At 59.6% G+C, this 16,019-nt stretch overlaps 2 protein-coding genes across 3 annotated transcripts; one reads left to right on the top strand and one right to left on the bottom strand.

The window, feature by feature from the left end:
• TSPEAR (thrombospondin type laminin G domain and EAR repeats) lies at positions 1-15,005 on the top strand. 2 transcript variants are annotated; one of them, XR_006015481.1, is made up of 13 exons: positions 1-396; positions 2,708-2,928; positions 2,999-3,237; positions 3,364-3,454; positions 3,822-3,978; positions 4,392-4,523; positions 5,844-6,076; positions 8,136-8,322; positions 9,794-10,023; positions 10,112-10,299; positions 10,868-10,969; positions 11,232-11,440; positions 13,610-15,005. XR_006015481.1 is itself a non-coding variant. In XM_042024624.1 (12 exons), exons 1-12 carry the CDS (start codon positions 303-305, stop codon positions 11,383-11,385), a joined length of 2,028 nt encoding a protein of 675 aa, XP_041880558.1. In that variant the 5' UTR covers positions 1-302; the 3' UTR covers positions 11,386-11,532. The 2 variants fall into 2 exon arrangements, 1 of the variants encoding a protein (XP_041880558.1); XM_042024624.1 differs by lacking the exon at positions 13,610-15,005 and having other exon boundaries at positions 11,232-11,532.
• Positions 12,799-14,400, bottom strand: LRRC3 (leucine rich repeat containing 3). The gene has a single exon (XM_042024625.1). The coding sequence runs from the start codon at positions 14,398-14,400 to the stop codon at positions 13,534-13,536; it is 867 nt and encodes a 288-aa protein (XP_041880559.1). The 3' UTR covers positions 12,799-13,533.
• Positions 15,006-16,019: the final 1,014 nt, after the last annotated feature.

The raw sequence follows: 16,019 nt of genomic DNA on the forward strand, positions 1-16,019 counted from the left end.
GACCTCTCATTTAAATGTCTGTGTGCAGGCTGCAGCCAGCACTGCCTCGGCGGCCGCCCCGGGAGACCCCCGCCAGCTCCCGGGGGCGATGCACAGGCAAAGCACCGGCACAGAGCCGGGGTTTGGCAGCCTGGGGTGACTCGGCCCCGGCGAGGACGGAGCGGTGCCGGGGTGCCCGGGGGGTCCCGCTGCAGAGCATGGGAGAGCCCCCAGCGCGCTGAGCCGAGCAGCGCCGGCCAGGGCACGGAGGAGTGGACAGCGGGGGGGTCCCAGTGGATGGACCCCCTAAAGCCAGGCCCCCGATGTCGGCGGCACTGCTGCTCTGGGTCGTTCTCCTCCGCTGGGCCAGCGGCGGGGGCTCCATGCGGGGAGGCCGGACGTGGCAGCACTGCACAGGTAGGAGCGAAGGGCGGGCTGGCTGCAGGCTGTTAACCCTGCTGGGAAACGTGCTGGGACTGCTGTGCCCCCATGGGTGGGCTGCTCGCCACGCTGCCAGGGCAGACCCCAGAAGGCGTGCTCTGTTTTGGGGGGCATGTCCCACGTGGGTCAGCCTCTCGCTGGCAGCCCAGCCCCAGTATTTCGGTGCTCGGTGTCCACTCAAGTGATGCTTCAGGTGCTGCCAGAGCCCTGCCAGCACCCACGGACAGCAGGGTGTGGGGTCATTCCTGTGCCTGCAGCCCCCACAATGCCAACCGGGGAGCAACCAGCCCTCTCGGAGCTCTGGGAAGAGCTGTGGGTCTGTCCCTGTGGCACAAGCGTTGTCCCAGGCTCTGCTGGAGGCAGACGGGAGGGGAGGGGAAGGACTGGAAGAAGGAGAAGAGAGCCATGAAATCCTTTTGGAAAGTCCCTCCTGCCCCGGACTCTTCTGTGCTCTGGCAGGCACCACCTCCGCCCTCCCGGCAGACAAAGTTCCCGTCCCACCGTCCCCAGCCGAGGAGCTGGCAGCTCCAGTGGCATTTCCGAGACGAGCCTGAGCCGAAGAGGATCCCCATGCCTGTGCTGTGTGGGCAGCAAAGCCTGAGCTCAGTTTTCGGGGCTGCTTGGGCCCTCTGTGTGCTTAGGGCTTTTCCCAGTTAGGTGGCAACTGTATTTGCATTTTGTTACAGCCCAGATGATGTGGGAGATCGGAGAGTTTCTGCCCATTGCCTCCTCCCCGAGGCGCTCCAATCTCTCTGGGCGTGTCCTCGCTGTCCCCAAGCAGCTTTGGCTGGAGGGATCCTGGGGGTGCCGAGAGCCCAGCATCATCCTGGGGACCCCAGCACGAGGTCCCCTGACACCACTTGTGCTGCCCAAGCTGGGCCTGCACTCCCAGCCTTAGCAGTGATGGATGTGGGAGGCAGACTGGGATGCAGATCTTTGGGTTTAGGGATTTGGGTTTGGTCTTTGGACTTGGCCCCTTCCTGGCCCACAACCTCCAGCCGCAGCTGAGCTCTCCCCCAGCTCATCCTCACCATCTTAGGGGCAACTAGGGGCTCCTAAACCCCTCTGCAAATCCAAGCCTGAATTCAGCTTGTACTTTTTGCTGGAAAAAACAGGAACTGGCCGTTCCCTGAGCGATGCATTTCTGAAATAAGCTGTTCCAGTTAAAACTCCCCCGCCAAGACTTTGCTTTAGGAACAGCTTAAACCAGCAGTGGGGTGGGCAGGGGGCACACAGAGCTGCCAGGGTGGGAAGGACCTCACTGATCTCCCTGCTCTGGGCTGGATGGAGCCACATGAGCAGATTCCTCCTTGTTCCTGCCCACCTGGAACTGGGCTGGCCAGGCGTGTCCGGAAGAAGCGCTTCCCTTCTCCAGCTGGTTTGGATTCAGACACACAGCCCAAACTTGCTCCCAGCTCCCTCCTTCCCAGCTCTCCCGCTGTGCCCCAGCAGCCCGGATTTATTAATACAAATTGGAGCTAAAAGCCAGGTCTCAGCGGGGTGGGATGGAATCAGGGATGTTTTAGTGTAGCCAAGTGCTGCTTCATCTCTCGGGCATCATCTCCTTTCTCTGCCAGCATAGCATTCAAAAATAAAAACAGGACGGCCCAAGGCCAGGAAGGTCGGAGAAGTCCCCACAGCCCTTCCAGTGCTGAGACATTGGACCTGGCACTGTTCTGTGGGGTGGCACCTTGTGGTGCTGTTGTGCTGTGTGTTCTCACCGGGGCGATGCCCTGGGGCAGGGCACGGCGTTTTCTTCTCTGGGGAGAGGGTAATTGCTTATAATGAGTGGTTTTGGTGCCTGCTGGGAGAGTGCGTGTGCATGTGTGCAATTAGGGCTGGGTCGGGAGAGCCTGAACCAGGACTGCAGGGGCAGAGCTGTCCCCGGCGCCCTGTGGACAGAGATGGGGACGGGTTGACGTGCGAGCAAATCTGTGCTACCGGATCCTTGCCTGCTCTCCTGGCTCCGGCTGCGGTTGCTGATGGCTGGCGGGTCCCAGCTCCAGTGTCATCCTTCAGAGCTGCATCAGTGAGATGGTTCTGCACACTTGGTGTTCCTGCTGTGGTGATGGCGATGCCAACCTCGTGTCTGAACGGCAAATCTTGCCTCTGGCCCTGGATCAGGGGCTCGGGGCAGACCCCAGGCAAGGGCCAGCAGGCTACCGTGGCACGCCAGGCCATGCTGCTGCTGTGGAGCACCTCAGCCGGAGCTGTGGTACCCCCATCCCACAGCGGGACAGGGTGGCGTGGCTTCCCCCGCCGTGACGTGCTCTGTCTCTCGGCACAGACCTGCGCCCGCTGGACATCCTGTCGGAGGCGGTGCCGGCCGGGGGGCTGGCCCGCGGCATGCGGGTGTTCCAGGTGCAGGGGGTGCGCGGCTTCCAGCTCTCCGCCTCGCGGCCCCGCGCCCTGGGCTTCCCCGCCTCGCGGCTCTTCATCCACTGCGACCGCTTCCCCGAGGAGTTCTCCATCATCGTCACGCTGCGGGCGCTCCGCGGCCCCGCCAAGGTAAGCGCGGCCGGCGGGCACGGCGCGGGCACGGCCCGGCCCCGCAGGTGAGAGCCCGTCCCTCCCGCAGAGGAACGAGTACATCTTCACGCTGATGGTGGAGGAGAGCCCCAGCGTGCTGGTGGGGCTGCGCTACGCCCCCGACAAGCTGCACTTCCTCTTCTGGAGCCAGGAGCGCGCCGGCGGCTGGCAGACCCGCGTCACCTTCCCCAACGTGTCCCTCTCCGACAACCAGTGGCACACGCTCGTCCTGGCTGTCTCCGGCCAGTCCTTCTCCTTGACGGTGGACTGCAGCATCCCCAAGGATGTGTAGGTTGGGGGCGGCGGTGGGGGGCTCAGCAGGGTGGGCAGGGTGATGTTCCTCCCCCAGCGTCTCCTCCGGCCACCAGCAGATGCTGTGAAATTGTCCCCTACCTCTTTTCTGCCCATCCCCAGGGTGGTGGAAACACCATTTCCAGCCTCGCTGTCGGTGAGGAGAGCCAGCTTCTACCTGGGCAACAGGCGGAGAAGGAAAGGCGTGTTCACGGTAGGTGCCCCGTGGTGTGGAGTGGCCGAGGGTACCCACAGCCCTCTCTCAGTCCCCTACGCTGGCAGGGCTTGGACCATGGCACAGGAAGCAGAGGTGGCTGTGGGTCCTTCCCATGTGGAGGCGGTGAAAGGCAGCTGCAGCTCCAAGCCCTGTGCTGGTGCTCCCCTCACATCAGCTGTTAGATTGCCCCCCTGGGCATCGGGGATCTGGTAAATGTGCATGAATCCCACGGACACTTCTGTATCCCAGGAGGGAGGGCAACAAGCGGAAGTCAGGCAGGGAATCCATGGCATGAATTCCCTGCAGTTCCCATTCTGTGATCTGGCTGGACTTGGTCTCCATCCCTCCACTCCCACTTTCCCAGGGCTTGCTGAGACAGCTTGTCCTGCTGCCAGGAGCCGATGCCACCCCTCGGATATGCCACGCCGTGAACTTCAAAGTAGCAACGCTCTCTGTCCCCACTGTCCTCCAGGATGTCCCTGCAAAGCCAGTGAGCAACGAGGTGCTCAAATACCCCTACGGTCAGTGCCCCCATGGTCAGTGCCCCTATGGTCAGTGCCCTCTGGCACAGGCTCTGTTGGCTGCCTCTGTGAGGAAGGGTCTTTGCATGGGGCTGGGAACGAAGCAGGAGCAGAGGGAAAGAGGGTGTTCCCAGCACCCTGCTTCTCAATGTGTGTGTGCTGGGATCCCTATCCGAAATCTCCCCGAAAAGACGGGGTGGCCCTGCCTGGGTTGCTTGGCAGAGCTGGGCTCATGTCAGTGGCCCCACACAGGGTTTTCCCAGTCTGTGGCTTCCCAGATTTGTGCTGGGGTTCCATTTCCCCCATTGCCTGGTGCCCATCGTCAGGATGAGACCAGGACATTCGCTCCTCCTGCCTCTCTGCTCCTCCACTGTGCACTAAGAGGCTCCTGCCTCTCTCCTCTCTGTGCCCAGAGACCGACATGAAGGTGACCCTGGGGGCCCATCCACGCTGCACCAAGCAGGAGAAGGCGCAGTTCTGGTTCAACGCCTCCCGACGAGGGCTGTACCTCTGCAATGGCAGCACCTGGCTCTCCATGCTGGAAGGTACTGGTGGGGAGGGAAGGAGACCTTTGCAGCAGAGCAGGAGCTGAGATTTGCCCTTGAGACCACTTTGGGATGGGAATCAGCAGCAGAGTGAGGGGCTGGGGTGTCTCCCTGTCTCTCCCCTGCTTGGCCAGGCTTTGCTTTGCTCTCGGTGCCCACGAAACTTCCAGAGCAGCTCTGGATTCAAGTGCCTCTGTGGTGCCTCCACCTTCTCCACATTATCTGTCCCCCCTGGGGATTTTCTGGGCAGGATGAGCTCCTGACCTGTCTGAGCAGGACAGCTCACCCCATGGAGAGCCATGCTCAGGGAGTTGGGGTGCTCCTTTCCGTGGGTTTCCAAAGGCACTGGTGCTCCTGGTGCTGAAGCATTTGTGGGATGGATAAGGGGACACAAAGAGACCCATCAGCTGCCAGAAGTACTGGGGGGGATTGGGAGGGTGGCAGACACAGGTCTCAATGTCATCCAGGCTCTGGTGGGACACTTGGTAAGGAAAACAGTGGGAGTACCAAGGGGAAAAAGGCAACCAGAGCCTGGCTTGGATGGGTGTTCTTCAATGATGACAATGGATTTCATCCACTGGCACTCTCCCACTCGCTCCAGGCTGTCTGCCCAGGATCCCTGGAGAGCACATGGAGGACGGGATATGGCCCTAACTGAACTGTCCTTCCCTTCCCTCCTCTCCCAGCATTTTTCTTCTGCTGATATCCACAGGGTGGGTTTGGATGAGCCGTTTGTTCCTCACAGGAGCTAGCAGTGACTGGACCCCCTGTCCTTCCCTACCTCTGGAAGTCATCAGGATTGGCACTGTGTCCCTGTTTCCCCAAGGAGAACTCATGCTGGGATCTTAGTGACCTGTGCCCCTTGGTGCCACCAGCACTGGCCCTTCTCCTGCCATTTGTCCCTTCCAGTGCCCGTCCATCTGCCATCAGGGCTCCTCTGGAGGTTTCTGCTCCAATTTCTGGCATTAATTCTGTCTTAGTCTTCTCTAACCTCTCCTCCTCTCATCTCCTCCTCGTTCTCTTGAGGATAAGTATATCCAAGCGATAGAAATCCGTGGCATGGGGTTCTTTCCTGCTCCCAAAGGACACACTCTGCTCCCCGCTGGAGAACAGGCAGGGCTGGATGGGGCTGGATGTGCTGCCCATCGAGGTGGAATCAGCCTCTTACCACCCCTTGGTTTGGCCCTTCACCCCCAGTGACACCAGGACCTTCATTTGCTCTGCACAGCAGCAAGTGCTGCCAAGCCAGCCCTCAGGGGGCCCCTGTCCAGCTAAAATCACCTGGTTTTAACCTCATCCCTCTCTTTTGTGGGCTCCCAGTCCAACACAGGCTGGACTACGTGGAGGAGTACCAGAACCTGGTGACCAACTCGGAGACAATGGGCATTGAGGTCTTCACCATCCCAAAGGTGGGACTGTTTGCAGCCGTGGCCAACCGGGTCACGCCCCCGGGATCGGCCATCTACAGGTGGATTGACGGGAAGTTCGTGCACTACCAGAACATCCCCACCTACCAAGCTCAGTCCTGGAAGTATTTCACCATTGGGAAGAAGGTGAGTGTGCCAGGAAGATGCCCCCACGTTTCAGGATATTAAATTGCAGTTGCTCCACCCTGGCTTCTCTGAAGCCCGGCGTCCTGGGCGTGGTTTAGGGGTGAATGTCTCTCTCTACTGTCTTTGATGGGGTCCTGCTGATGCACATCATCTGGGGCTCTCCAGGGGCTGCTGGCTCATCTGTGGACTGCCTGCTGTGTTTTTTTATGTTGCTGAGACACATCTACATCCACCCAGGTGATTGCCAGCACCTGGCACAGTCGGTAACTGCATCTCAGAGGTCCACCTGTGGTCTTAAAGAGCCACCAGAGCCTGCAGTTCCCTCTTGAAACCCACTGAGTCCAACCTGCTGCATTTTTAAACTCGCTTGCCTTTAAATTATTCCGGGACTTCAGAGCCTCCTCTCCTCCCCTGGGCAATCTGCCTTGGGACTTGAGCAGAGGATCTGCCTGGTTCCTCTCCCTGGGAAGCTACTTAGCACTTTGGAGGAGCCCCAGGAAAGCCAGAGCCAGCTCTGTGCAGGGCTCCCAGGGAAGCTGGGATTGTTCCCCCCCTGTCGTGACCCACCCTGGCTTTGTCCCCAGGGTGACTGCAGGGCTCTCCCATTGCCAGCCACGTGCTCCAGGGTACAGAGGGGTGGGCAAAACTGCTGCCTCCAGGCTTGGGGACACCGGCAGCCCTGCTGGCTGGGTACAAACAGGCCATGTCCCCTGTTGGTGGCAGTGGGAACTGATGCTGGGCACCATCTCTGAAAGGGGGTGTGGTGGTGGTGGGGACAATCCCTGATGCTGGGCTTCTGCAGAAGGCCTGGAAGTGCAGCTGTGTTGCAGCGCTGGCTTTGTGCTGGGAACGTGCCTGACGTCCCCAGCATTGCTCCCCATCACTCCAGCTGCACCCTCACAGGCAGGAGATGGGAACTCTGGGGAGTCTCAAGGTGGTTCCCGTCAGCTTGGCACGTTTCTTCATGGAGGTGGTGGCCAAAGAGGTGCTACACCAGCAGCAGCCCCAGTACTGGTGATTCCAGTAGCCCAGGTTCCCCTCACAGGGGCAGGTGGGATGCACCTCTGTGGGTGGCAGCACCTCGTTACTGCCCTGGGATCTGCTGCTGCTCCACTGGGGTGGGGGCTCCTGGGGGTCCCTGTGGGTGCAGACCAGGGGACTTGAGACTCCTGGGTTGTGGGGATGTATCCAGGTGTTTCTCTTCCTACTGAAGCTGTTTCTGGAGATGCCTCAAAGGGGCTCCCTGCCCTGGTGCTTGCAGAGAGAGCAGAGCTGGGGATTCACCTTCTGTGAGGGGACAGGGGGACTCAGCACAGTCCTGTCCTTGGGGGTGGCCACTCCTTGGCTGAACAAAGCCCCAGGCTGGTGCTGGCAGAGTCCTGTGCAGGCCAGGAGGCAGGAGACATCCCCACTGACTCTTTCTTCTTTGTGGGCTGTGGTGCTGTGCCTCTTTGTGGCCCAAACTGGGGCATAATCTCTGCTGCTCCATCTGAAGGGCACTGGAGTGGCACAGAGCCGGCACGACAGAGCTTGGATGTGCTCCCTGCCTTGCACTTGGCCACCTCTGCTGCACCACGCTTGTCTCTTACACTTGAGCGGGGGTTTTTTGGTCTGGAAGATGTTTTGTCTCAGGGAATTGCTATCATTATTATCCTTGTTATCATTATCATACCTGTCTTTTTTTGTTCTGAACCGCCTTTCCTTGCAGGAGGGTTTGTGAGCTGAACCTCCCTCCTTCCCCAGCACATTTCGTGTCCATGCTCACCATTCCTGGGGCTGGAGGGGCATGAGTGGAGACAGCTCAGCTCTCCCTCCCCCTGCCTAAGAGGCTGCTGGCTGCCAGTTGTGCCCCTGCCATGTGCAAAGACCCCCACAGGCCACTGCATCCCTGTCCCCTCTTTGTGTTTCTTGGGGACTGCTCAGGGACCCCAGCCAGGGCCATCTTGTCCCACACCAGCCACCTCCATCCCTTGCCCTCCATCCCACCTCCCCCTGCATTTTCTTGTCCCTGCTCCTTTGAGAGGAGAAAACCAAGCTGTCCTGGCTTTTCCTTTTCCAGATCTTCCTGGCAGTGGCGAATTTTGAGCAGAACGAGAGGGGTCAGGAGTTCTCTGTGATATACAAGTGGAGCCGCAGGAAAGCGAAGTTCATCACCTACCAACGGATCACCACGCACAGTGCCAGGGACTGGGAGGCCTTTGTCATCGAGGGAGAGGCTTTCCTCGCTGTGGTCAACCACAGACAAGGTACCCAGCCCTCAATATTCCCTCCAGGCCCTGGGGTGGTATGTGGGACCCTGGCAGGTGCCCTCCTCAGAGCACGGTCCCTGTGCATCCTCTGGTGGAACGGGGTGCAGGGCAAAGCCAGGGAGGTGTGCACACAGCTGCCAGCGTGGGGTCCCTCAGGACACCCAAAGCCTTGCAGAGGAGAGAAAAGCCTTTGGGGAAGTGGCTGACACAGTCACCCTCTGGGTTTCTGACTGCGGGGGACAAGGACAGGAGTGGGGATGGTGTCTGTGCTGAATCTCTCTGCTTCTTTTCATTTTTATCCCCAATACTACATCACCTGGTAGCACCCCAGGCTGAGCCTTTTGTGAAGCCAGATCCTTGTGGGCACTCAGGAAACTGAGAGCCTGCTGACATCCCTCCCTGGATACCCTGCAGACATGATCCAGCCTCATTCCCCTCCTGGGCCATGAGTTGTTCTGGGCTGGGATGTGCAGAGGATGAATGGGTTGATAGCACCGCCCTAGCACTCCAGGGTGCTCCCAGATGGGTGCAGATGATGGGCCAGTGGGATCCTTCCCTGCCATCAGGGCTGGCTCAGGGGGCAGCAGCTCCTCTGGCACCAGGCTCAGAGCTGGCAGCAGGCTGCTTGGGCACCTTGAGCTGGGCTGGAAACTCCCTGTGGCACCTGTTGGGCTCCATCAGGGCCACTTTGGGTGAGACCTGCCCTCGTGGCAGCGTGGTCCCTTTGGCAGCCATGCACATCACGCAGGGGCCAAGACCATCGTGGCCAAGCCAAACTGGGGATGTTTCCCTTAGAGGGGGCTGGAGGGTCAGTCCCTGAGCAGCTGCCACTTATCCCTGTGGCCATTCCCATTCTTCCTGCAGCCTTTCTTTGCCCAAGTCCCTGTGGCAATGAGGATTTAAAGGCAGCTGGGTCCCACACAGACATGAGGTCAAGGTGCTTGAGCAGAGCCCAGGAGCTGGATGGAGTTCGTGCTTTAGGGCTGGGGGGAAGCCCCCGATGTCAGGAGCTTAGGGACACAGCTGGGACTGGCCCCACTACACAGGGCCACCCTGTGGGACAGCCAGCAGAGCTCATCCACCCTGGGATGCTGGCACAGTGCCTCTGGAGTGCTGCTTGTGTGGGGATAAAGCACCTGCCTGTCCCTCCTCTGCCAGGGCTGCCACAAAGCCACCACCATGCGCTCGGGACAAGCTGTTGGTGTGTTCCGCGGGATGGAGGCTCTAGGTCGGGATGGAGGCTCTAGGAATGGAGACACTAGGTAGGGATGGAGGCGGTCTTCAGGTAGGGATGGAGGCTGTAGAATCTCTCTGGCTACTTCTTGGGGAGCAATAGTTCACATGTGAACAGCATCATGACCTGCTGGCAAATACTCACATAGCCAAGCCTGTTTCTGGGTCTTGTTTCTTACACAAACCAGGAATTGCTTTCCCTCACGGTGCACATCTGTCCGTCTGTCTCTCCCAGGGAACAACCACAATATAGACAGTGTGATATACAGGTGGAACCCCAGGACAGGGCTGTTTGAAACTAACCAGACCATTCCTACCTCTGGAGCCTACGACTGGGAATTTTTCACCATCGGACCATATTCCTTCCTGGCGGTAGCTAACACGTTCAATGGCACATCCACTAAGATCTACTCACACATCTACATCTGGCTCAGTGGCTCTTTCCAGCTCTTCCAGTCTATCCTGGTAAGGCTTGGCCACTGCTCCTCAGTCCCTGCTCTGTGTTTAGGCAGGGCAGCCACATCCAGCTTCTCATGGGCCTCCTTCCCCACAGACATTCGGTGCTGCCGACTGGGAGGTTTTTCATATTGGGGACAGAGTCTTTCTGGCTGTTGCCAACAGCCACAGCTATGACAGCGGGATGCCAGCACCCTCCAACTTCTACGCCATCAACTCCTCCATCTATGAGCTGAACATCACGGCCCAGATGTTTGTTAAATTCCAGGACCTTCTCACCTACAGGTACCTGTGCAAGGACTCAGGGTGCTCCTCGGTCCACGTCCTTCCCCTGAGCAACCCAGAGGTCTCCTAGAATCCCAGACTGGTTTGGGTGGGAAGGGACCTTAAAGCCCATCCCATTCCACCCCCTGCCATGGGCAGGGACACCTTCCACTAGCCCAGGCTGCTCCAAGCCCCATCCAGCCTGGCCTTGGACACTTCCAGGGATCCAGGGGCAGCCACCGCTTCTCTGGACACCCTGTGCCAGGGCCTCTCCTCTTTTAGTTTAAAACTATACTCAGTTGTCTCCTGGAGGGTTCCTACAGGCTTCACACTCCCAGGGACTGGGGCTGGTAGGGACGGTGATGGCTCCTTGATACCAAATCCTGGTGGGAGCTGGGAGAAGGCCCTAGATTTGGGAATGAGGGTGGATTTCTTTCAGGAACGGCCTGGGAAGAGCAGGGTTTTGTGTGTGTCATCAGGGTGTCAGAGATTGGGGTGGGGTGGGCTCAGCCCCATGGACACACAGCCTCTCCTTCAACTGGCCACACAGGGGTCACCTCACCTGCCCCTCTGCTTCTTCCATCCCCAGTGCCCTGGACTGGGAGTTCTTCTCAGTGGGAGACGACTCTTTTCTGGTGGTAGCAAACTCCTTTGATGGCTTCACCTTCTCTGTTAACAGCATCATCTACAGGTACTGCAGAGGGCAGGCCTGGGGGGCTCGGGGGCTGTTCCCAGCAGGAACAACCCTGCATGGGCACAGCCTGGTGCATCTGCCCGGGGAGGATGGATAGGATTGAGCCCTGTTTTCAGGCAGGAGTGGGAAGCCCCAGTGAGGGACATCCCACCCTGAACCACAGCAGGGAGATGGGAGATGCCAGCCCCATGGCTCAGCTTCCCTGCGCTTCCCAGGTGCCCAGCTCATGCCCCAGGAGCTAACTGCCTTCCCTGTGCAGGTGGCAAGGCTACGAAGGCTTTGTGGCAGCCCATCACCTCCCCACCGTGGGCTGTAGAGACTGGGAGGCGTTTCACACCTCTGAGGGCTCCTACCTGTTCTACTCCAGCGCCAAGGAGCCACTTTCCAAGGTGCTCAAGCTGAAAACCACCTGAGGCGGCCGAGACACGCTCAGCTCATCGCCAGCACCAGGACAAGCTGGGCATCCAGGTGAAGATGGACCACTGAGCCCAGGAATAGCTGCAGCATCAGCTGGGCAGTGGCTGGCTGAGCTCTCTGCAGGAAGGGGGAAGGAGGAGGAGGAGGAGAAGGGGGAGGAAGAGGAGGGGGAGGAGAAGGAGAGCGGGGCTCCCTGCAGCCTGGTCCAGGGGCTGGCAAAAGGGCTGTTTCTCCTGGGAAAGCTCTGCCACCACGCTCCATGTCCTACCCAAGGTTCCTGGAGCCCAGGTGCATCCCCTGGCTTATCAGGACCATGACACTTGGCAATTTGCAGTCCCCTGGAGGGACCCAGAGCTGCCAGTAGCTGTGGTCAAAGTTTGCACAAAGCCAGGGAAGGAAGAGACAGAGCAGAGCATGAGCTGCTGGGGTGGGTGCATGGCAGAGGGGAGTAAACCTGTGAGAAATTGCAGAAAAAGGTGGGTCCAGGCTTGGCTCTGCCTGCCTGGGGCTGTGATGTTCCTGAGGACCATCCGGTTTGACATTGCAGCCATTCTTCATGTCATCTTTGGTGGCCTCGCCATCCCATGCCACTGCCACGGGTGCCTACCCACCCTCCCACTCTGCCATGGCTGGTTTGGGTCTCCCTCAACGAGTGTTGTGTGTGTTGTGCAGACCTGTTGGTGTGTTCAAGGAGCAGTGCTGGTCCTTGCTGGTCCGTGCACCTTTGCGTGGGGTTGGCGACTCCTGACAAAACCTGCTTTGCATTTGGACCGTTCCAGCTCCCACGGGCATGGGAAAAACCCAAAACTGCTTCAGGTGAAACTGTGGCCTCTTCTCTTTTCCTCGCCTTTGCTGGGGGACTCTTTTGCTTAACCAGAGCTCTAATAAACTGTGTGCACCCAGCCTTTCTCCCACATGGGTAACCTAGCTGCTCTGCCCATGGCAGAGGCATCCCTTCACCCAGCAAGTCACCCCCAAATGTCCACAGCTGTCGGTGGCCCAGTGAGGACAAGGTGGCCCTGAGCACAGCAATGTGCCAGGGTGAGGGTGCCCCTCTGTTCCCCCCACCCAGGACCCACTGCCTCACCTGAGTGTCCCAGAGCATCTCTCAGCCTTCCCCAGACCCAGGTTTCCTGCTGAGCTTGGGCCACCCACCCTGGCACTGGGGAGCACTCAGGAGGTGCCAGCCCCATCAAGAAGGGCTGGTGGGTCACAGCCTGAGCCTTCCCAGGGTCCAGACCTGCAGGGTGAGCCTCTGCATCCCTCCCTCCTCTCCCTGTTCGGTGCAGCTGCAGCTGGCTCTGCCAGGAAGGACCATTTCTGCCTTGTGAGAAAAGGCAGAATTTGATTTGCTTCCATCAGGAAGGGCAAGATAAGGTGAGATAAGAGCAGATGTATTTGGGCAGCTGGTCGCTGCTCAAGGCAGATTGAGCTGAGGGTGGAGGGGGTGGCACCTAATGGGGGTTGTGCTGGTACATTGAATTTAGGTGGGTGTGCTTTGGGAGAGATTGAATTGGAACAAGCCCCCCAGGCACCACGAGCACCACCACCCTCCCTGGACACTCAGCTCCCAGTGCAGCACAAACCCTCAGGGCTTTTCCTAAGTGCAGGGCTTTATTGAGGAAATGAGGGAAAAAACGGTTTTTGGAGTTCCCCCCGGCTTGCTGGAGGCAGGCAGAGGCTGCCAAGGTACCGCGGGGCCTCGGGGAAGGTTTCCTGCCCTCGGCAAGGCTGATCCCTCACTGGAGCCAGGATGGGGTGACCCCTCTGCAGTGACCCTCTGCACTCCAGGATGCTCCTGGCCCCACAACCCATCTCTCCTCCCATCTCTCTGTGCCAGGGACTTGTTCTCTCCAGACCACAAGTATGTGACTGGGGCTGCATCCAGCTCTGGTAGGGAGAAAGCATCTGGCTGGGCATGTTCGTCCCCAGCAACCTGATCTCGACGGACAGGCCTGCATGGGGTGTCCCTGGCATCCCTGCCCCGTGTCGTTTGCTCACACAGTCCGGTGTCTCTGGGGAGGGGACATTGGTGGCACTTGCCTGAAGAAAGCACTGAAGAATCCCGCCAAGAAGCTTTGATGCCCACCAGGTGGCCGCTGGCTCCCTGCAAAGAAGCTGGAAGGTGGCACCCCAGCCCTGCACTACAGGGCAGTGCTGGTGGTCTCTGCGTGGGCCTGGGTGCTCGGCAGTGACTTCAGGTAATCCCCGTGCTTGCAGGCGGCCTCCCTGTTGTGCCGGACGTAGCAGATCACGTAGACGATGACCATGGCGAACCAGCTGAACATGGTGATGAACATGGCCACGTCCATGGTCCTCTGGCGCACGCTGCAGAAGTTGACGCCGGCATCCAGGACCTGGAGCAGCAGCTTGCCCACGTACTCCTGCCGCGGGGCCGTGTGGCAGGTGATGTCCTGGACGGAGTCGGGGTCCAGCCGTGCCTCCCACAGCACCTCCTGCAAGGCACACTCGCAGTGCCAAGGGTTGTTGGCCAGCCGGAGCTTGGCGTTGAGTGCCAGCAAGGCCTCCTTGGGAATGCTGCGTATGCGGTTGCTGGAGAGGTCGAGGGTCCGCAGCCCAGCTGCCAGCCCTTTGAAAGCTGCCCTGTCGATCTTCTCGATGGCATTCCTGGAGAGGTCGATTTCCTCCAGGTGGGATAGGTGCCTGAAGGCATTGCTGGGGATCCTGGTTATGCTGTTGGCATCCAGCTTGAGGAACACCGCATCGGTGGGGATGTCCTTGGGGATCTCCTCCAGGTGCTGGGAGCTGCAGAGGACAGCCTTTGCCCCTGCCTGCTCTGTGCACTGGCAGCTGGGGGGGCACGAGCTGCCCCAGGGGATGCAGAGCAGGAGGCAGAAGAAAGCCTGGGCCACACTGGTGGCTGGTGTGGTGGTGGTGAGGGTCATCTTGCTGCCAGCCAGCTCAGCATGGCTGCTGGCAGCTCCCTGGGGGTGGCAGCAGCTCCTGGGCAGCAGGACGGCCCCTCGGTGTTCCTGCAAGGCCTCTCCCATCACTGAAGGGAAGCTGTGGGTGGAGGGGATATGACACGGCATTATTTCCTGGAATACGGGGTATGGCTCTTGTATGGTGTGCCCTGGCAAAGGGGTGAGAGGCTAGGCTCAGGAGACCAGAAAACAAGGGTGGAGTGGCACTGGCTATCTTTTCCAGGACAGCTTGATTTGGTTGAATTAGAAATAGAGCTGTGGAGATTGAAACCCCAGCTCCCCTACCCCTATCTGTGCAGAGACCACTCAGGTGGACAAAGGGAGTGGCAGGATGGAGGTGTGGAGATGGGCCTGGGAGCCTCTGCCCCATCCTGCTACCAGTTTCCAGGGGGTATGTGGTAGTTTGCTGCTGGAGAACAGCAGCAGTAAAATCCTACCTCACCAACCCTGAGTGTTTAAAAAAAAATGATGAGTCAGACTCTGAGGATCATCAGACTGACTTAATCACCACCAGGATTTTAAATAACAAGATGTGGAGCTCTTTTGCTTTCCTTTTCCTTCCCTTCTGGTCTGTGAATTGGTACAAGTCATGTTTCCAAGGGTTTCACCAAAGAAGTGTTTGGAGGTGAGTTTGCTTCTTAAAGTAAACAGAGTATGGTTTGATAGCCTGACTCTGGGGGCAGGAGGTGAAGAGAGGAGCCACTGCCTAGCACAGTAAAAGTAGTGATGTAGGAACCCAAAAGGACACCCCAGTGCTGCCAGGGGCAAGGCAGGAGATGAAGCAGGTGGAACACCTTTCCTCTGCCTTTGGTGCTGCTCACGGCCTTCCTGCTGCCTTGGCCATCCTGGGAGAAGAGATCCCCATGGACGGGAGATGTGGGAGGCCATGGGAACCTTTCTCACGGGAATTAGGTGGCCCATATGATGTCATTATGGGCACCAAGTTGTTGTCCCTCTGGTACCAGCACCCTTCTGCTAATGGCATTCCCCTGGTAACAGCAGCATCCCTCAGGTGTGAGCATCCCTCTGTGGTACCCTGAGGATGGTCACACCGGAGGGATGCTCATACCTGAAGGATCTCTCTGTAGCTTTGCCCGCGGCCCTGCCCAGAGCTGTGGATTCTGCCCCAGGAGATGAAGCTGAGCTTCCCGGGAATCCTTCTGGCCCTGCAAAATGTACCAGGCTCTGGCAGGTCTGGCAGCTCCGTCTCTCCGGGGGAACAAGGACGGGTTATGCGATGCCAGTTCCCACCGCGTGGAAGGGCTCCGAGGGGCTCTCAGGAGTCGAAGCCTTCCCGGACCCCGGGGGTGATGCCCCGACCCGCCCTCCTGCCCTGCCCGGGGGCCGGGGAGCCGGGACCCCTCCGCGCAGCACGACCGACCCCCACCGTCCCCCGGCGCCCGGGAGTCCCTTACCGGCTCGGCCAGGGCGGCTGTGCTTCGCTCCGGCTCCGGCCGTAGGTGCTGTGCGGTGCGGTGCTGTGCGGGTGCGGTGCTGTGCGGTGCTGTGCGGTGCTGTGCGGTGCGGCGCGGGTGCTGTGCGGGTGCGGTGCTGTGCGGTGCGGCGCGGGTGCTGTGCGCTGCGGTGCGGTGCTGTGCGCTGCGGTGCGGTGCTGTGCTGTGCGGTGCTGTGCGGTGCTGTGCGGTGCGGCGCGGGTGCTGTGCGCTGCGGTGCGGTGCTGTGCG

Source organism: Corvus kubaryi, unplaced genomic scaffold, assembly GCF_017639235.1.
Source record: "Corvus kubaryi isolate FWS band 111438036 unplaced genomic scaffold, C.kubaryi_AGA036_p1.0 37264, whole genome shotgun sequence".
Taxonomy (NCBI): domain Eukaryota; kingdom Metazoa; phylum Chordata; class Aves; order Passeriformes; family Corvidae; genus Corvus; species Corvus kubaryi.